Source organism: Rhincodon typus, chromosome 34 (genome assembly GCF_021869965.1).
Source record: "Rhincodon typus isolate 14 chromosome 34, sRhiTyp1.1, whole genome shotgun sequence".
Lineage (NCBI taxonomy): Eukaryota > Metazoa > Chordata > Chondrichthyes > Orectolobiformes > Rhincodontidae > Rhincodon > Rhincodon typus.
The window spans coordinates 19,613,004-19,634,653 of NC_063365.1; the positions used below are offsets into that span (position 1 = coordinate 19,613,004).

The 21,650-nt window shown below is 42.4% G+C and overlaps 1 protein-coding gene across 7 annotated transcripts in view; it reads right to left on the reverse strand.

Annotated features, from left to right (window-relative positions):
- The window catches only part of csgalnact2 (chondroitin sulfate N-acetylgalactosaminyltransferase 2), a 63,244-nt gene that overhangs the window by 16,980 nt on the left and 24,614 nt on the right, over positions 1-21,650 (reverse strand). For 6 of the 7 annotated variants that reach the window (XM_048616221.1, XM_048616219.1, XM_048616224.1 and 3 more), the window contains one exon: positions 12,989-14,469. In XM_048616221.1, the coding sequence (XP_048472178.1) occupies positions 12,989-13,655 (667 nt within the window). In that variant the 5' untranslated portion in view covers positions 13,656-14,469. Of the gene's footprint in view, positions 1-12,988; positions 14,470-14,819; positions 14,886-21,650 lie in introns of those variants that run through there. The other variant, XM_048616218.1, reaches the window with a different exon arrangement.

Here is a 21,650-nt window from a genome sequence, read left to right on the forward strand (position 1 = left end):
ACACTGTCACTGTGTAACCATCCCAACAATTGGTACACTGTCACTGTGTAACCATCCCAACAATTGGAACACTGTCACTGTGTTGTAGAGATGCCGGTGTTGGACTGGGGCGGACAAAGTCAGAAGTCACACTACGCCAGGTTATAGTCCAACAGGTTTATTTAAAATCACATAAGCTTTCGAAGCACAGCCTTTACGTCAGCAGCGCTCCGAAAGCTTGTGAGATTTCAAATAAACCTGTTGGATTACAACCCGGTGTTGTGTGACTTCTGACACTGTCACTGTGTAACCTTACTGACAAGTGGTACACAGATACTGTGCACATGAGCAAAATGTTAACTCATTCTTTTGTGGCTTTGAAGGAGCAGAGGGATCTCGGGGTTCATGTCCACAGTTCCCTGAAGGCTGCCACCCAGGTGGATAGAGTTGTTGAGAAGGCGAATGGTGTGTTCGCTTTCATCAATAGAGGGATAGAGTACTCAAGAGCCGTGAAGTTATGCTCCAGCTATGCAAAACCCTGGTTCGGCCACATCTGGAGTATTGTGTCCAGTTCTGGTCGCCTCATTACGGGAAAGACGCGGAAGCATTGGAAACGGTGCAGAGGAGATTTACCAGGATGTTGCTTGGAATGGAGGGAAGGTCTTACAAGGACAGGTTGAGAGAGCTAGGGCTTTTCTCTTTAGAATGACGAAGGATGAGAGGTGACTTGATAGAGGTGTACAAGATGATCAGAGGTACAGATAGAGCAGACAGCCAGAGACTTTTTCCTAGGGTGGAGGTAGCTATTACGAGGGGGCATAGCTTTAAAGTGAGTGGAGGTAGATATAGGGGAGACGTCAGAGGTAGGTTCTTTACTCAGAGAGTGGTCGGGGCGTGGAATGCATTGCCGGACAGGGTAGTGCAGTCAGCCTCATTAGGGGCATTTAAGCGGCTATTAGATAGCCATATGGATGACAGTATAACGTAGGGGTGGAGGTTAGGTAGACCTTAGGTTTAGGGTAAAAGTTTGGCACAACATCGTGGGCCGAAGGGCCTGTGCTGTGCTGTACTGTTCTACGTTCTGTTCTATGTTCTATGATCAAGAGAAGTTCTGGTCAAAACACCAGCAGTTATCGGATCTTGGGCATCCACCTGAATCACTGAAATGGGCACACAGCCTCAATGGGCATCTCGCTCAGTATGAAGATTAGACACTCACCCCGATCACAAGAGTACAAGGTGTGTACAGATAAAGACCACCAATCAGTTCACCTCAGCGACAAATACATTTAGTTTTGAAATGTGGATAATATGGAAAGACTGCACTAGTTGCTCCTTCTTAGATGCCATTGTCCCTCTGGACTGATGCCAGCCTTGATAATGGAGATCTTTTAATGGCATTGGATGGAGAACTGGTGGATAATGATTTGGAGGGAATGAGAGTGTGTAATTGTGCTCTCATTCAAATAATGATGAATGCCTGGGTCATTGACAACAGGAAGCTTGAATGGTAGTCGTTGCGCGATTAGTGGTGATTGTTTCACAGCTGGGTGTTTTAGGAGGCATTCAGAGGACAGGATGCCAACTACAGTGTGGGAATACCACATCGTGGGTTAATCAGATCAGCCATGATATTACTGAATGACCGAGCACTTCAAGGAGCCAAGTGTCCTATTCTTGCCTCTATTTCATATGTGGACAGACTTCATTCCCTGAAGAACATTGGAAAAAAAACATACACATCCTCAGTGATTTGCTAAACAACTGTCTAGAAACTATTCATTAGCAATTTCCGTTGTTGGACGACAGAAAGCCAGATCTATTCAATCCATGGGCCTGTCTTTTTAAGTGCTATTCTTTGTCGAAAGAAAAGTAGCGCTATCAGCATAAATATAACCATAAGTCCAGCCATAGCTAGATTCCATAGTCTCTGCCAATACAACAGGCAACTGGCTTTTGTCTCCACTAATGTAGCAAGAAGACCATTCTGAGCCTTGTTCATTGTGTGTGTACAATCTCTTTATATAATTCTACAGTTTAAGTCTCCCACCCCATGCCCCATACCTCTGGTCCTACAGTTGCATCTGAAAACAACCAAGTTTCTTGGGTTCAAAGCCAAAACATAAATTGCTGGGGAAACTCAGCAGGTCTAGCAGCACCTGTGGAAAGAAATTAGAGTTGACATTTCCAGTCAAGTAACCCTTGTTCAGCACAGAATTGAAGAGTCGTCACTGGACTCAAAACGTTAACTCTGATTTCTCTCCACAAATGCTGCCAAACTTGCTGAATTTCTCCAGCAATTTCTGTCTTTGTTTCAGATTTCCAGCATCCACCAGTTCTTTCTTGTTTTTAAGTTCCACAGGTTTCCTGGCAAACTTATTTCTTTCACCATATTGCGTGCAGGTTCTTGGTGTTGCATTTGATAGTGTTGCAGTCTGAAGTTAGAATTCTTAACTGGCTATTGCCCAAATAATTTACTGCTCAAAACTCTGTGAGAAGTTCATGATGTTTACAGGTTATCTGACTGCAGCAACCACAGGGACTAGAGTTGGCTATTCAATCTCTTGTTTACGCACTGACTGTCCAAATGAACAATTCACTGTTTGTGTCTCACAACCTATCACATTTTTCCTTTGCAGGTGACTTCTTAATTCCATTTGAATGCTCCAACTGAATATGCCTCCTTCACCACCACTCTCTCAGGCAGTGCATTCCAGACCCTGACCACTCACTGTGTGAAAAGATTTTTCAAAACGTTGCTTTTGCTTCCTTTACCAATTACTTTAAGAATGTTCCCTCTCATTTTTGTAAATGAGAACAGTTTCTTCCAGTCCAGACCACTCATGATCCTGAATACTTCCATCAAATTAAATCCTAGCTGACTTATATCAATGAGCGTGACAGGCCACTTCATACTGTGAAATTCAATCCTATGCAGCTCTCTCTGTTCCTGGCTTTTAAACAAACTGAAGTAAGTGTGGAAATGCTGCAGCTGTTGCAAACAGAGAAGCTGCTTAACAGTGAGGGTTTTCATTTCCAATCTAGCTGTGCAAGACCCCTTGGGGATGAGCGACCATAACAGTAGAATTTTTTATCAAGATGGAGAGTGAGGTAGTTGATTCAGAGACTAGTGTGCTGAATGTTAATAAAGGAAACTAAGAAAATATGAAGCGTGAGTTGGCCTTGGTAGATTGGGGAGAGTTACTTAAAGGGATGACAGTGGATAGGCAATGGCAAACATTCAAGGAACGCATTGAGGGAACTGCAACAACTGTTTATTCCTAACTAGCACAAAAGCAAAATGGTAAGAGGGCCAATCCATGGCTTACAAAGGAAATTAGAGATAGTGTCCGATCCAAGGAAGAAGCATACAGATTGGCCAAGAAAAATAATATGTCTGAGGATTGGGAGCAGTTTAGAATTCAACAAAGAAGGACCAAGGGATTGCTTAAGAAGGGGAAAATACATTACAAAAGTAAGCTTGCAGGGAACATAAAGACTGACACTAAGAGTTTCAATAGGTACGTGAAGAGAAAGAGATTGGTGAAGACAAAGGTAGGTCCACTACAGACAGAAATGGGGGAATGTATAATAGGGACAAAGAAATGGTTGAGCAACTGAATACATACTTTGGTTCTGTCTTCACAAAAGAGGACACAAATCAGATACCAGAAATGTTGGAGAATGCAAGATTTCGTGAGAGGGAAGAATTGAGGGAGATCAATATTAGTGGAGAAATGGTGCTGAGAAAATTTATGGGATTGAAGGCAGATAAATCCCCAGGGCCTGATAATCTACATCCCACAGTATTTAAGGAAGTAGCTCTAGAAATAGTGGATGCATTGGTGGTCATCTTCCAGGATTTTATTGACTCTGGAACAGTCCCTGCAGATTAGAGGGTGGTTAATGTCACTCCAATATTCAAAAAGGGAGGGAGAGAGAAATCAGGGAATTATAGACCGGTGATTCTAACATCGGTAGTGGGGATAATTCTCAATTCCATTATCAAGAACTTTATAGCGGCGCATTTAGAAAGCAGTGGCAGGATCAGACAGAGTCAGCATGGATTTATGAAGGGGAAATCATGCTTGACAAATCTGTTGGAATTCCATGAAGATGTAACTAGTAGAGTTGACAAGGGGGAGCCAGTCGATGTGGTTTATTTGGACTTTCAGAAAGCGTTCGACAAAGTCCCACATAAGAGATTAATGTGCAAGATTAAAGCACATGGGATTGGGGGAAGTGTATTGAAATGGATAGAAAACTAGTTGGCGGATAGAAAACTGGTTGGCAGAGAGAAAACAAAGAGTAGGAATTAATGGGTCTATTCCAAATTGACAGGCAGTAACTAGTGGGGTGCCACAGGGATCGGTGCCGGGACCCCAGCTTTTCACAATATATATTAATGATTTGAATGAGGAAACAAAACGTAACATCACAAAGTTTGCAGATGATACCAATGGGTGGGAGGTTGAACTGTTATGAGGATGCAGAGATCCTTCAGCATTTTCTGGACGGGTTGGGTGAGTGGGCAAATCAATGGCAGATGCAGTATAATTTGGATAAATGTGAGGTTATTCACTTTGGAAGCAAAAACAAGAAGGCAGATTACTCCCTGAATGGCTGTAAAATGGGAGAGGGGAGTGTGCAGTGGGACCTGAGTGTCCTTGTGCACCAGTTGCTGAAGGTAAGCATGCAGGTGCAGCAGGCGGTAAAGAAGGCAAATGGTATGTTGGCCTTCATTGCGAGAGGTTTTGAGTAGAGGAGCAGGGTGTGTTATGGTAGTTATACAGAACCTTGGTGAGGCCACACCTGTAATATTGTGTAAAAGCCAGAAGAACTGAGGATGCTGTAAATCAGGAACAAAAACAAAGTTGCTGGAAAACCTCAGCAGATCTGGCAGTATCTGTGAAGAAAAGATTAGAGTTAACGTTTTGGGTCCGGTGACCCTTCCTCAGAACTGATGGTGGCTGGAGAAACATCAGTTTATATGCAGAAAAAAGGGAGGGGGATGGAGTAGGGAGTAAACACTAGGTTTAGAGCCTAAAGAGAGAGAAGAGCAGTTGGACAGACAATGAGTTGATAACGATCAGGCTGGGAGGGTGAATAGTGACTAACAACAGAGGGTGTGTAATGGCAGGCTATGTGGTAACAAGGCCTGGTGTGTGGAGTAGGGGGCTGGGACATGGGAAAGTTTAGGCCCTAAAATTATTGAACTCGATATTGAGTCCGGAGGGCTGCAGAGTCCCCAAGCTGATAATGAGGTGTTGTTCTTCCAGCTTGCGTTGAGCTTCGCTGGAACACTGCAGCAAGCCAGAGACAGAGATGTTGGCCAGGGAACAGGATGGCGCGTTAAAGTGGCAGGCAACAGGTAGTTCAGGGTCTTTTCTGCAAGCAGAACATAGATGTTCTGTGAAGTGGTCACCCAGTCTACACTTTGTTTCCCCAACGTAGAGGAGACCACATTGTGGGCAGCTAATGCAGTAGAATAGATTGTGGGAAGTGCAGGTGAAGTGTTGCTTCACCTCGAAGCTATGTTTGGGCCCTTGGATACTGGGGAGGGAGGAGGTAAATGGGCAGGTGCTGCACCTTCGCTGGTTATAGGGGAAGGTGCCATGGGGATGTGCGGGTGAGGGAAGTATGGACCAGGGTGTCCCTCCCTCCCTAGTATCCAAGGGCCCAAACATAGGAAGGGTCACTGGACCTGAAACGTTAACTCTGTTTTTTCCTTCACAGATGCTGCCAGACTTGCTGAGCTTTTCCAGCAACTTTGTTTTTGTTCCTGATTTACAGCATCTGCAGTTCTTTCGGTTTTTATTATCAACTCTTTGTTCAACTGCTCTTCTCTCTCTTTAGGCTCTATCCTAGAATTTACTCCCTACCCCATCCCCCTCCCTTTTATCTGCATATAAACTGACGTTTTCCCAGCTACTATCCGTTCTGAGGAAGGGTCACTGGACCCGAAACGTTAACTTTGATTTTTTTCTTCACAGATGCTGCCAGACCTGCTGAGCTTTTCCAGCAACTTTGTTTTTGTTCATACAATATTGTGTGCAGTTTTGGTCTCTTTTTCTGAGGAAGGATTCTCTTGCTCTTGAGGGAGTGCAGCGAAGGTTTACCAGGCTGATTCCAGGGATGGCGGGACTGACATATGAAGAGCAATTGACTAGGTTGGGATGTTTTTGCTAGACTTCAGACGAATGAGGGGGGATCTCATAGAGACATAAAAGTCCAACATGACTGGACAGGGTAGATGCAGGGAGGATGTTCCCGATGGTGGGTGTGTCCAGAACCAGTGTGAGGATTCGGGGTAGACGATTTAGGACGGAGATGAGGAGAAATGTCTTCACCCATAGAGTGGTGAGCCTGTGGAATTCATTACTACAGGAAGTAGTTGATGCAAAAACATTGAATGCATTGAAGAGGCGACTAGATATAGCACTTGGGGAGAATGGGTTCAAAGGTTATGGGAGAAAGCAGGATTAGGCTATTGAGTTGGACGATCAGCCATGATCATGATGAAAGGTGGAGCAGGCTCGAAGGGCTGAATGGCCTCCTCTTGCTCCTACCTTCTGCGTTTCTATGTCTCCCACTCCGCAAGTCCAGAAGTACTTATGTCAAACAATGAAGAAATACTCTTTAAAAGGAGTGGGGTGGGAGGGTGAGGTGTTGGTCTATTGATATTATCACTGGACTGTTAATCCAGTGACCCTGGTATTGTTCTGGGGACCCAGGCTCAAATCCTGCCCTGGTAGATGGTGGAATTTGAATTCAATTAAAAAAAAATCTGGAATTAAGAATCTAATAGTGACTATGAAGACATTATTGAATGTCAGAACCTATCTGGTTCACTAATGTCCTTTAGGGAAGGAAATCTGCCATCCTTATCTGGTCTGGCCTACGTGTGACTCCAGAACCACTGCAATCTGGTTGGCTCTTAACTGCCCTCTGGGCATTTAGAGATGGGGAATAAATGTTGGCTTAAAAAGTGATGCCGATATCCTGTGAATGAATCTTTAAAATGTGCTAAAAGGAGAAACAGCACATTTTGTGGAGGTGCCAAGACAGTCTGATCTCTGCTGGGATAAGATTCCCAGCACAAGAGCAACACTTCCTTGCTGAAAAAGAATAAATTAGTGCTGATCTGACACAAGGGGATTAACACACAGCCCATATGTCTCTGAATCTCCTCTCTTTGTTCTATCAGTGGAGGTGCTAACATGTTACAAACACAGTTAAAAGTCCATTTTTTTAGTCACTAAAGACCATAAAATTATACAGTGTCATAGCTATGCAATCAGTGGATCCCATGCAGGAGCAAAGAAAGATAAGAGATGTGAGCCAAAGAGGGGTGGGTCGGGTCAGAGCAGGTTTGGGGCCTTATCGGGAGCGGAGCTAAATTCCCTCTAACCTTTACTGTCGTTGTACGACCTCCAAGGTCTGTGTGTAGCAGCAACTTCTGGAATTGGAATGAGGTCACGTGCCAATTGGCATGTGTGGACTTGTGACAGCCACGCAGCTTAGAGGGAATGTTGGAACCGAGAGAGACAGCAGCCATGCATCTCCCCCACTATAAATAAATTCAGAGTATACTATCCATGTTGTAGTCATACAGACATAGTCATACAACATGGAAACAGCCTCCCACGCTCCAATGAAAGATGTCCCAGCTGATCCAGCCTTTCTTTACAACTCAAACTACTTTCACTGTAAATGGGTTAGTACGCCATTGATAGATTAAAATATGCATACACTCGTACCTCAGCACAATTTCTACCACTCTCCTTCATTCATTTAGATTGCCCTTTAATGATCTCCAGGAAATTACATTTTGCGCGTACGTCCTATTGAGAATGTACAAAATTGAAAATGCTGAGATTTAAGCTGATCGTTAATGACTTGAACCTCGCTTGGTTACAAGGCGAGAACTCACGTATACGTTAATACCAGTTAAGCAGTCTTTAAGTGTCTTATTAACAGCCTGCTCACAGGAAAGATTATGGGATAATATGCACACAAGGCTCTTAATGCCCATTTAATTTTGTCTCAGATCTGTAAACAAGCTTGCTCATTATAGTCTCAAGTAAATTTTAGGCTAATAATCAAGTCTGAATAAATTTTATACACACACAAATAAATATATATAAAGGATATACCAATTACAAAACATATTAATGAAGTTGTTGCCATGTCAAAATCCAGAAACTTTTTTCCTAACAGCACTGTGGCTGTAATGCTTCAAGAAGGCAGCTCATTACCACGTCAAAGGGAATTAGGGAAGGGCAATAAATGCTGACCCAGCCAGCGATAACCAAATCCAGTGAATGAATAAAAGAAATTACACAGAAAAATGGAAGAAGATCTTACTAGTCCTAAATGCTCTAAACTCTTTTCACTTCCTCAATTAAACACCTGTATAGTCTATTTGCGTCATCATAAATACTGCATCAGGATTAGTATATTGCTCCCTGCAGGAAAAAAGGACTGTGAAAGAACATCACAGGCTGCAGCATGACAGGATGATGTCTCAGAACAGTAAGGCACTGGACCATGGGTTAATGCAGAGGGATAGGAAGAGTCTTGTCCACAGCATTGTTCCCTTGAGGAGGTGAAAAGTTGAAGAAATAATTTAACATCTTCCCATCAGCATGGAAAAGACACATGACAGAATCCAGGTTTCTCCCAACAGGGAGAGATAAGAGACAATAAAGAAGTAAATATTTTGAATCACAGAATGATTACAGCTGAAGAGGAAGCCCTTGACCCGTTGTGTCCATGCCAACAGCAACTTGCCAGAATCAGTTTCTCTGCCTTTTGCCTGCAGTCTTGTACATTTCCTCTGTTCTTATATTCATCCAATTCCCTTTTGGAATTCAAGATGGAAACATTCCACCACATTCTCAGACTGTGCAATCCAGATCCTAACCACTCACCGCCTAAAAATATTTTTCCTCAAGTCACCTTTGATGCTTTTGCTAATCACTTTAACTTAGTGCACCCAGTTCTTCCTCTTCTGGAGACCACCCTACCTATTCTGTCTGGAACTTTTGTTTATGTAGCATGTTTCAAGACCTTACAATATCCTAAATATTACTGCAAGAAGTGAAATGGTTCTTCAAGCGTAGTCCCTGTTATAACGTGGGTGGTGTGTAGGGCTGTTATTTTCTGGCATGGTTTAGCAATTGATGTCAGAACAGGCTTGGGAACAGGTTCTTATGCTTCTTTGCTGTTGCAATGAAAGTCAAGCTGGGGTAAACTGAAAGGTGACCAGAAATGGACGGGTATCAAAGAAAAACAATCATATGTCAGCAATTTATACACACAATTGAAATAACTCTTGCAAATATTCTCTCCAATTTCTCCATTCTCTTCCTCTCCTGCAGTGCCACTGATGCCAATTATTCCCCATGTGGATGGAACCTGGGACCTTACATAAAGTTGAGGTACACACTACTGCCTTGAGCAAAGGAGCTTCTAGGAAGACCATCATGTACAATATGTTTTTCTGTATAATATGGATAAATTCAAACTACCCATTAATGAGATGGCATCAAAAGGATGTGATAGTTTTCACCTGAATGCAGCCACTCACTGCTATCTTAATTCTGTCTTCAAACAGATTACTGCATTTAAGCCAACTCGTAATTCAGTGCCAAGTCAATGTAGGCAAAGTTTTAGATGAATTCAAGGTTATGAAGTGGGAAGGATGGGAGACAATCGGAATATTCAAGAGAATGCCCTGTGAGAAAGTAACTCATTGGTCATGCAGCACTGTAAACAAACTGAGAACACGAAAACAAGTTTGTTCTCTTTTCAACAGAGTGAACATTTGAATAGTGGGGCGACCAGGAGAAAAAAAAAGAAATCCTTTTTCAGATATTTGAAAAATGTTCTGATAGGCTTAACAGAACCAAGAGGTTTATGCCACAGGAAGAGACCATTCAGTCCACAGACTCTGTGCCAACTCTTTGTTAGAACAATCCAAAATGAATCCTAATGTCCTTAACTCACTTCAATCGATTGGTTTCAAACATTTACTTTAAGTCACTGTCCAATTTTCCCTTAAAAAATGCAATCATTTCTGCTTGAATCATTTGCTGTGGCAAAACATTCCTGCTCAAGCACTCCTCCGAGTAAAGAAATCAACATCCAATTCAACTGCTAGATAACTGGTGTTTGAGGGCTTGAAACCAAAGATCTCAGTTTAATCTCACAGCTTCAACGCAGTCTTAAAATCTCAGGCTGCATTGTGTAGTCGTGGGGCCCAAAGGCACAATTGTCAGAGTTGAAAGCAATATTGTTACTAGCCAAGTCAAGCTGACACTTGAAAGGCTTAGATCAATCCTGACTCCCAATCTGATCAGCTGTTCTCAGATGTACAACTACAGATATAAATCATCAGCTCTAAGAGCATCCTTAAAATTAATTTTTTACTTCTACTGAAATGTAATTGGAATGAACCTAAGCAAATTAGTCCTTCAATTGCATTTTCAAATGAACTTGAGTGTCCATTTACTCGCATGTACCACATTAGGAAAAAATTTTAGGTAATGGAAGCACTGAGCAACAAGGTTTCAAATTGTTCCATGCCACTTATCATCCAGTTTTGGTTTCCATTTCCTGGGATAGTCTGGCCTTTGATGTCCACTACAAACCCAGCGACTCCCACAATTACCTCGACTATATATCCTCACACCCTGCTTCCTGTAAGGAATCCATTCTATTCTCCCAGTTTCTCTGTCTTCGTTGAATCTGTTCTGGTGATGCCACCATCCACGGGGAGCCTCAGAATTGCCTACCTTTTCTCCTCAACCAAAGATTCCCTGCCACCATGATTGACAGGGCCCTCGGCCATGTCCAACCCCTTTCCTGCAATTCTGCCCTCATCCTTTCTCTTCTTTCCCCTCCCCCAACAAGAGTGCTGTGGTCCTCACTTTCCATTCCATTTGCCTTCACATCCAAAGGATCATAAGCTACTATTTCTGCCATTTCCACCGGAATGCCACCACCAGACACATTTTCCCCTCCCCTTCCTTGTCAGCATTTCACAGGGACCATTCCCTCCAGGACAACCTAGTCCACTCCTCCTTCATTCCCAACACGTCCCCACAACCCCGTGGCACCTTCTCAAGAATCACAGAAGGTGCAACACTTGCTTATTTACTTCCTCCCTCCTCACTATCCAAGGGCCCAGACACGCCTTCCAGGTGAAGCAACAATTTACCTGTTCATCATTCAATCTAGTCTACTGTATTCGCTGGTCAGAGTGTGGTTTCCTTCACATTAGTGAGACAAAGCGCAGGCTGGATGACCACTTTGCGGAATACTGACACTCTAGCTGTAAACTATTACCCCGAGCTTCAAGCTGCCTGTCCCTGCCAACATTTTCATCTCAGGTATGCTGCAAATCTCAAATCTTGCTCCAGGAAAATTGTCTCATCATCCGTCTAGGTACCTTACAATGATCAGGACCCAACATTGAGGTTAATAATTTCAGAACGTGAACACCCTCCTCCATGTTTGTTACCCTCGTCCAACCCAAGGTCCTATCTTGTATGAGTTGCTCCCAGTACAGCTAACCAATTTTCAACCATTCACACTTCTTGTTAACACCCTACCCAGCATTCATCTGCCTCCTGGTTTATCATCAGCAATCCCTTTGTTTGTCTTTCCATTTTTTTTCTCTCTCTCTCACTCTCTCAGTGTCGTTTCCATGCGTTCTACTCCCTCCTTCCCCCATGGCAGCGCCCGTCTTCAGCATACATACCAGTGTTTCCTAGCTGCTTGCAGTTCTGACAAAGGGTCATTGGACTCAAAGTATTAGCTATGTTCCTCTATACAGACGCTGCCAGACCTGCTGAGTTTCTCCAGCACTCTCTTTTTTTCTTTCAGTCAGGGTAACCTGCACTTACAGAGTTTCAAAGAAGAGCAGAGGAATACTTTCAAGTGACCTGGCCAATATTTATCCTTCATATTAAACTATTTAAACCAGTTAACAGGGTCATTGTAATGTCATTTTTGGGAGTTTGCTGTGTGCAAATTGGCTCCCATGTTTCCTACATTGCAACAGTGGCTACACTGTAAAGCAAGTACTTCATCAGTATGAAGTGCTTTGGGATGCCCTGAGAAAATGAAAGGTCAGCATCAATGTAAATTCTTTCTTTTATGCATATCTACTCTATGGAGCTCTGCCAGTTCCAACCCTGGTTGACTGGCAGGCAATCACCCATTTAAAATAAGGAAAGAAAAATGCTACCCCTGATGAATGATGTATTGGCACTGAGTCTGCAATTTCACTGTTGGATTGTTTAAGATAAAAACGTGGTATTTTCCACAGACCAAATCCTACAAGCAAGACTGAAGATGATTAACTAGTTAATCTACTTGTGAGGGTGTTGACAGGAGTGTTTGGTGGAACAGAGAACACCTTGTTCCTTTTCAACGAGTACCATATATTCGTCAACGTTCAGCTAAACCGTCAGACATGAGAAACTGAGACTCTGCTTGAATCGTCCAAAGGACTGTGCCAGTGGCAATACAACAGTCCCACAGAACAGCACTAGAACAGAATTCTAGTTCTACGTGGGCAGCAGTTCCATTAAAAGTCAATATGTTATGTAGTTAAAAGCTTATTTTTGCTTATATTAACTGAAAGCAGCTGGACTCTTGCGATCTGTTAGTTAAAAATGTCTTAAAAGCACAGCCCTGTAACTATATAACCTCACTGTGTGTCAAATCCCATTCTAGAATCTTAAGCACAGAAACTTAGGCTGACACTCCAGGGAGGTACCAACTTAATTCCCCCAACAGCTTCGCTAAAAATATCTACTATAGGAGCTTGTCTTGCGCAAACAGGCTGTCTCATTTAAAAAGTGACAACACTTCAAAATCACTTAATTAGTGCTACTGAGAGATCCTAAAGGCTCTATTCAAATACAAGTCTTGCTTATTGTATACATCTATTCCAATACTATGTCTGTCATTTAATATAAAATATATGGCACTGCACCTTCTACAAAGTCATTCTCAGTGTAGCTGTGTTTCTGTGCTCGGTCGTCATCATCATCATCATTATCTTCCTCCTCCTCTTCCTCATGGTTATTCAACACTTCTATTCCAGCCTCAATGGCTTCAGCAAAGTCGTCCCTTCGATCCTTCCTCACTGCTTTCTCCTCAGGGTGCCGGGTCAGGCCCATCTCCAGCTGGTACACTTTGGTCAGGGTGAAGCTTTCAAATGGCACCACCGCGTACTCGCTGGGCACTCTGGCACCTACACTAACCTCAGCCTTATCGATCTGTGAGTGCAAGAACTCCAGTAGATCGTTGGGAAAGTTTTCCTTACTGTTCTGGGCCCCTCCACCAGTTAGAGATGGACTCTTCTTCTCCTGCACGGATTTCAACTTCTCACTCATTTCCTGGAGTTCTTGCTTCAGTTGAGTGATTTGCCGCTTGAGACTCGCTGCCCGGGTCTGGTAGTGCTCTTCCTGTTCCTGCAGGAGAGCCTGATAGTATTCTTTGCCGTACGGTTTTCCTGGAATGCCAAGGAGGAGAGGGTCATTGTCCGGCCGAGGCGTGCACTCTAGCAAATACAAAAGGGAGATGAGGCAGAAGAAAAGAGCGAGGCCTAGTAATAGACGCCGTGTCCAAGCCTGCACCAGTAAGCCTCGGCGAGGCATTTCCACGAGGATTGCTGCAGACTCTCTCACAGGGAGAACATGTCACCTCATTGATGCAGAGTTTGCTCCAGTCTAGCCAGCTTCAGGACAGCTTGCTTTAAAGCCATAGATTGCCAGATTCTCCGTGGGGGTGTCCAATCTTTTGATGAATGCTCCTGCAGTTCCGTCTGAGTTGTCGAAACAGAAGGAACTTGAAAGGAGGCCAGCAGAGAATGTGGCTACACCAAGCCAATTGGGCCACTAGGAAGAACCTGCTGGAACTCACATGAATCTGCAGTGCTTCAGCACAGTCAAGTTTCTTACATCAGACTCCAGTTGCATTTTATCTCCGCTCTCCAATGAAACTTCAGTCGGTTTAGGTGAGGCCCCTATTAGAAACAACAGGATTTCCATGGAGTGATGCCAGCTTTGATTTATTTGCGTCAACCTGTATTCTATTTGCTCAGAGGTGAAGGCAGCAATTTCCAGCAAACGTGGGTGCCAGTTAAGTTTTATACAGGCAGAACAAACCTTCAAAGGTAAACGGCTGATCAATACCAGGCCACTGAAACCGTTTAACACAGCTAATTATATTGGTCAAAGCAGACCAGGACTTTCTATTGCAGTTAAACCCGAATGAAAATACTTAATAGGTTCAGTCCACAAGATGATGTTGTGTCAAAACACTTTGTTCTTGTGTCCATCATACCACTTGGGGCTTCTCGAACGATTATTTCAGGTGTTACAGCAGCATGCTCCTGCTCATCTTCAAAGACTTCACTGCTGGTTGGTCACAAACTAATAAATGATAGGCTCCTGTGTCCTTTCCTGTCTCCTGAAAAAAGATAAGGGGAGATAATAAAAAAGCAAGTTAAAACATGAATAACTTAGCTGGAAAAAAATATGTACAGCACCCAAAGGAGCCATGCAAATTAAAACTCATTTTAAAGCAGTGAACTTTGCCAATGGGCAACTCCATTTGCAGAATAATGGAGAGTAAGAACTTCATTGAAACACAAGGTAATAGTTTTAAATGTTTATCTGTGGGAGGACCCAAGAACATTTATATATAGCATTTATATAGCACATTTAATATATTAAACAGCCCAGGGCACGCCACAGGAGAATTATCTATCATAATATGTCATCAACTGATGTTCAAAAAAATAGAAAAGGTTGCACTACTTTGAGTGAAGTTCTAAGGAGTGTCGAAGATTTCAGAAGAAAATCCACAGCTTAGAACCCAGGCAGCGATGGAAATGATGAATTCACGAGGGGATCAAATTTGGAAGCATTCAAAGATTATGTAGGGCCAGATGGAGCTACAAAGATAGGGACAGAGAAGTCTTTGAAGGGCTTTGAAGATAAGGATGGAATTATCAGCTGAGAGCTACTTATTCTAACTTCTGAAAGATATTAGCAGTTATCCAGAGGAAAATAAAATTGTCAATGCAGCAAAACATTTTCAGAAAATCCTGACAGAAATAAAAACAGGAATAGCTGGAGAAACTCAGCAGGTCTGACAGCATCAGTGGAGAGAAAAATGTGTTAACATTTGAGTCTAGTGACCCTTCTTTAGAACAGGTTCTGTTTTTGTTTCAGATCTTCAGCATCCATGGTTCTTTGTTTTATATTAGTAACAGAAACAATATTATCATATTAACATCAGTGAAAATTATAGTATGCTGAATTCTCAAGACATGGTGTATAACTTACATTACTAGCAATCACAGAAAAAAAACAAATCTAACATATTCATCGATTCCATGGAATCCCCTCGTGGCCAAAAGACTTTAGATGTCATAAACTAAACAAAAAGAGTTACTGCCTTATTACCCCTGTCCTGGATATCCCACCAGAGGAAGTCATTTTGATCTATCAATCCTACATGTTGGAAAAGGTAATACAAGTCTTTGGAATATCTGGTAACACTACATGATGGTAAGGGGGAGCTGCATCAATTATTAAAATTGACATCTCAGTTTCTCTTTGCAGTTGAATAAAGAGCAAGATATGTTTGTCAAAAGACAAACTAATTACTTTGTGAATTATTGTAAAAATTAGAAAACTAAGAAAATATCTTCAAGTCAAAAACTAGACTTATCTTTGGCTAATCATGGCATGCAAAGAAAACACAATTCACAGAAATCACATTTTAAAACATACGCACCTCAATATTGTTAAAGACAGTTAATTATGGAGAAAACCAGGCATTTGGTTGCTCATTATTAAAACATGAGGTTTATCTCCCTCTAGGAGAGGCATGGATTTACGTTAAGTAATTTGGTTTATTTTGATTCAGGGACAAGAACTAGTCTCTTTGTTCCACTTCCTCTCAAAACATGGGACACATTACTTTTGATGAGTTTATACTTGCATCTGCAGAGGCATCAGTCACATGAGCTCAGGGTATGGGCTATTTTATTAACGACACGAGTGCAATACCAGCGTTTTGTTCTATTGCTAAGGCACAGCGGTGTGATCCAGCCTGTACCTTTAAGGCCACAAAATCAGTTGCTATAAGTGTCCACTGCTGGAGATGAATTAACTGCTGTGTCAAGTTAATCATTGCAGAGGTGGGGATTACTCAGTCGTTTGTGCCTGCCTTGGCACAAGAATGACAGACTCCACTTCCATCCCATCGAATAAAGCTGTCCAGTGCAGTGTCATGCTCATTCAGGACTGGTGTCTTCTCTATTATTGTTGTTAGACTTATGTGGGCACAGACAAGGTGAATAGCAAGGATCTTTTCCATAAGATGGGGGAGTTCAAGACTAGGGGGCATATTTTTAAGGAGAGAGGAGAAAGATTTAAAAAGGACATGAGGGGCAACTTTTTTACATAGAGAGTGATTCGTATGTGGAATAAACTGCCAGAGGAAGTGATGGATGCAGATATAGTTACAACAGTTAAAAGACATTGAGATAAGTACATGAATAGGAAAGGTTTGGAGGGATATGGGCCAAAAGCAGGCAAGTGGGACTAGTTTGGTTTGGGAAAATGGTCGGTGTGGACTAGTTGGGCCAAAGGGTCTGTTTCCATGCTGTATGTCTCTATGACTCTATGACTCTATCCCATGCACTTTTCCATCCTTCCCTTCCAAACACACACCTGGTTCCCTGATTAGGGATTTTACAGCCTTTAACCCATTAGCCACTGTACTAAAATCATTTTAAGCTCCAACAACTTTTTCTTGAACAAAGAATTTTCTCAATTTTCTCTTTAATTTTCCTGTGACAATTACGAGTTGATGCCTTTTGTTGTTAGTTCACCAACTGATGGAAATGACCTTTCATAATGCTTGCAACTTTTAATTGTCTCAAAAAGCCATCATGACTTTGAAAACTTCTATCAGTACTTTCGTGTTAAAGAAAGCCTCAATTTTTAAAACCTTTCTTCAACACTATAATCCATCATTCTTCTTACGATGCCAGTGAATCTTCACTGTAAACATCCCAGGCTCCAACATCCTTCCTGTAATGAGGTGCGCAGAGCTGTATGTAAGACTCCCAACTGTGGCTTAACCACCATGTCATTTGCTTTCTTCCCCACAAAGACCTCATTTCCTTCCCTTCGATTTTAGTAGGTTTTTTTAAGCATTAACCAATGCACTTCTCTGTTTTTGCACCAACTGATCTGAATGGAATCGCCCAGAAATTAACAAAGCTTCTTTGAATGCTTCTCCAAAACCTATGACCTGAACTAACTGGAAACACAATGGCAGCAAGTGCTAGCTCCATGTTTCCCTTCAATCCACATACCATCTTGACGTGGCCATTAACGGCCACTCCTTCATTATTACTGGAACAAAATCCCAAAACTCTCTCCCCAGGAGATTCACTACATGGGCTGTGACAGTTCAAAAAGACATCTCACAACTGGGGTGGCACAGTGGCTAGCACTGCTGCCTCACAGCATCAGGGACCCAGGTTCAATTCCACTCTCGAGTGACAGTCTGTGTGGAGTCTGCACATTCTCCGTGTCCATTTGAGATTTCCTCCGGGTACTCCAGTTTCCTCCCACAGTCCAAAGATGTGCAGGTTAGGTGGATTGGTTATGCTGAATTGCCCATAGTGTCCACAGCTGTGGAGGTTAGGTAGATGATCCATGGGAAATGCCAGGTTGCAGGGATAGGGTACTGGCGTGGGTCTGGGTGGGATGCTCTTCAGAGGGTCAGTGTGGACCCGATGGACTGAATGGCCTGCTTCTCCTTGGCAATTAAGAATGAGCAGTAAATACTGGTCCTAATTCCACAAATGAATGAAAGCAAAAATTAAGGTGCTTTTTCACGGGTATTAGATTAATTAGCTCACTCTTCTTTCACTCTGGGAATTGAATTTGAGCCCACACCACACTTAAACCTCTCTCAGAGAACTGTGTGTATTCTGGAGACACAGCCCAGCTCCTAGTGATTATATTAATTTTCTGCTTATCCAATAAATTAAATCATAAACGTAGGGTTGATAGAAGGTTGATACAAGTTACTCAGCAAGGGCTGAGTATTACCAGTTCCAGTCCCAAAATTGTAAGTTTCAATATCACATTAAAATATGATACAACAGGATTACTAATCTAGTGATAATACCACCATGTCACTGTCTCCCTCAATGCAATGTTATAACATTGAGGGGGAGGGGGATTTGGTTCAAATCAATTAGCTGGACGGTTAGTTTGCAAAGTAGTGGGATGCTAACAGTGTGGGTTCAACTCCCACCACCAGTTGAGGTTACCATGAAGGACTCTCCTTCTGCACCTCACCCCTCGCCTGAGATCTGGTGGCCCTCAAGTTAAATCACCACCAATCATCTCTTCCTACTGTGTGGAGTTTGCACATTCTCCCTGTGTCTGTGTCGGTTTCTGCTGGGTGCACTGGTTTCCTTCCACAGTCCAAAGATGCGCAGGATAGGTGGATTCGCCATGCTAAATTGCCAAGTGTCCAGGAATGTGTAGGTTAGGTGAATTAGCCATGGGAAATGCAGGGTTACAGGGATAGCGTGGGGGATGTGGTGAATCTGGATGAGTTGCTCTTTGGAGAGTTGGTGTGGACCTGTTGGGCCAAATGGCCTGTTTCCACTTTGTAGGGATTCTATGGAACATTGACAAATTTTGTCCTGAGCGTTTGCGTTAACATCACTTGGACGTTAACATCAATCCTAGGCTGAGACTTCATTACACCACTAAACGACAGTGCCATAATTTGACTTTGAAGGTAAACACAGCCCTGCGGTCCTTTTCAATGAGAGATCACTCAAGAAGAAATTGTGTGATTGCTCGATTTTCCTGTAAAAAGGCTGGCATCTTTGCGTACTAACAACATTCACAAACTATAAAGTTCTAAGGGAGCTTGACAGGGTAGATGCTGAGAGGCTGTTTCCCCTCAGGTAGGAACAAGCAGCATAATCTCAGAGTAAGGGGCCGCCCACTTAAAACAGATCATGAGGAATATCTTCTCTCAGACAGTTGTGAGTACTTTATCGCAAAATCGCAGCTGCAGAGGCTGGGTCATTAAGTATATTCAAAGCTGAGATAGCAGATTTTTAATCAGTAAGGGTTATGGAGATAAGGCAGGAAAGTGGAGTCAAGGATTATCAGCTCAGCCATGATCTCATTGAATAGTGGAGCAGACTCGACAGGCCAAATGGTCTATTGCTGCTCCTGTGAGTTATGGTCTAACTAGCATAGCTCAATCACCTTCAGAGATGCAATCGGTGTGAGACAAATATAAAATACTTTTCTTCAAATTATTTTCAGGGCATGGTTTGCAGAAGCAGCCCTTCCCAATGTCTAGTGAGTAATACTAAACCACACAAAACGTGGTACCACCAAGTAATCATATATTGAAGAGATGCAGATGTACCTGCCAATTTCCAATTACACTTTTGTTGACACTGAGATATGAAATAAAAACAGAAAACACTGAAATGCTCCACAGATTTGTCACCTGTAGAGACAGAAACAGAGTAAACATTCCAGGTCAGCTACCTTTCATTGCAACTCAGCCTGAGAGAGACAAAGTTAACCCTGTACTCTCTGTAAACGACTACCACATTCATATAGCATCCTAAAGCATTCCACAAGAGAGTTTTGTTTTATTTTTATATGGGTTGCTGGCAGGGCCAGCACTTGTTCCCTGTTCCTAATTGCCCTCGAGCTGATTGCCTGTCTAGGCCTGTAAGCCAGACCAGGTAAGGGTGGCAGATTTCCTTCCCTAAAAGACATTTTATGATAGTTGGCAACAGTTACACGGTCACCATTAGACTTGCTCTTAGCTTCCAATAAAATTGGTCATTAAGAGTTGTATGATTTTAGGGGATGTGACAAAAAGCTTGATGGAAGAGGCAAGTCTTACGGAATGTTTTAAATGGAGAAAAATAGAGGTTGAGAGGTGAAGAGGTGTAGACAGGGAATCACAGAGCTTATGCACAGGAAGCTGAAGACATAGCTGCCAATCCAGGAGCAATTAAATCACGGATGCACAAAAGGCCAAATTTAGTACTATGGAGGCTCCACTGTGTATGGAATCTTGCATGTGCCAATCTGGTTTGTTAGAAGCGTGCACTTCAAGCAGCTCTAGAAAATGCTACATTGCATAATGATTGTCCTTGCTCTTTCAGACAGTCTCTGACAGGTAAGAGCAGGGGTAAAGCTGCTAGGGAGTTTTGTGGAATCTGGAACTCATTATTTTTCATAAAACAGCTCCTGCTTACTTTCAAAAATAATTATGCTACTTTTGCTAATTAGAAACTGCAATATCCTGTGGAAGCAAACAGAGAAAACTGTTTACTGGAAGCTTGGACAAAGAAAATAAGTAAATTGGAACAAAAGAAAATGACAACTGCAGAAATTCTGAAAACATGCAGCAAGCTCATCAGTCAAGCTGAAAACATGATCCAGCTTTTTAAAGATTTTGCCAGAGCCGATTTCATAACAACCAAATAACATTGTGTTTCTCATTTTCACCACAAAGCTCATTAGGAATGGCATGAAACTGAGGAAAGTAGCTCCTCTACCTAGTATCTCTCACCACCACATTCTTCTCCCACTGGGACCCAACGCTTTGCCAGATTTTACAAGCTTCTTTCCTCTTTCTGTAGAAACCACTTAAACCTGAACTGGGTCAATATTTTATTTTTTTTCATGTACCATTACCACCCAGATTTTGTCTTGCACCATGATCCCTTCTGTTCGCCAATTACTCCTACCTTCCGCCATATCGCTGACTTTGCTCGTCCTCACAAATGGAAAAGCTCTGCACTTGCCAAAAAAAACTGCCACAGTTCCAAACAAAAACACCAAAGAACTGCAGAAGCTGAAAATCAGAAACAAAATCACAAATAGCTGGAAAAACTCAGCACGTCTCTCATCTGTGGAGTGAATTTCTAAGGAAGGGTCACTGGACCCAAAACATTAATTCTCCTTCTCTCCACAGATGTGCTGAATTTTTCCAGCAATTTTTGATTTTGTTGTATTTCTAAGATCTTCCATGCTGGAAATGATATCTTGAAACGTAAACTGTTTCATCTTAGCTGAGGATTTTCTAGCAACTTCTGTTTTAAACTTGAGACTTATAACATGCACAGTATTTTGTTTCTATTTTAAGTGATTCCTTCCTTCAGGCTCTGATAGGTTGTGGGTCCAAGGAGCCAATGCTGGTGCACAGAAAAAAACGTGGCTATGGAAAGTTGTTTTTGGCAGGGAAGCAACAAGTGTCTAATAGTTCACTGAAAGAACAATGAAAATTAGATATTTCCCAAGGCTTCTGGCATGTCTGCTTTTGGGTTGTGTCCATCAGCATTAAATAAAGACTACTCACAGCAGAGCTGCCGAGCTGCCATTTGAAATTTACAATAAGCCTTCTGCAAGTAACATAGCCAACTTGATATTGCTTTTTAATCTTGGTAGACCAGTGTTTGGGAGCCAGCTCCCAGAATTTACATAACTTAAACCTGGCTCTCTTTCACCAGCTGCAGAATCACTAGCTTGACAGTTTGTCTCCTGAATCTGAACTAAAATAAT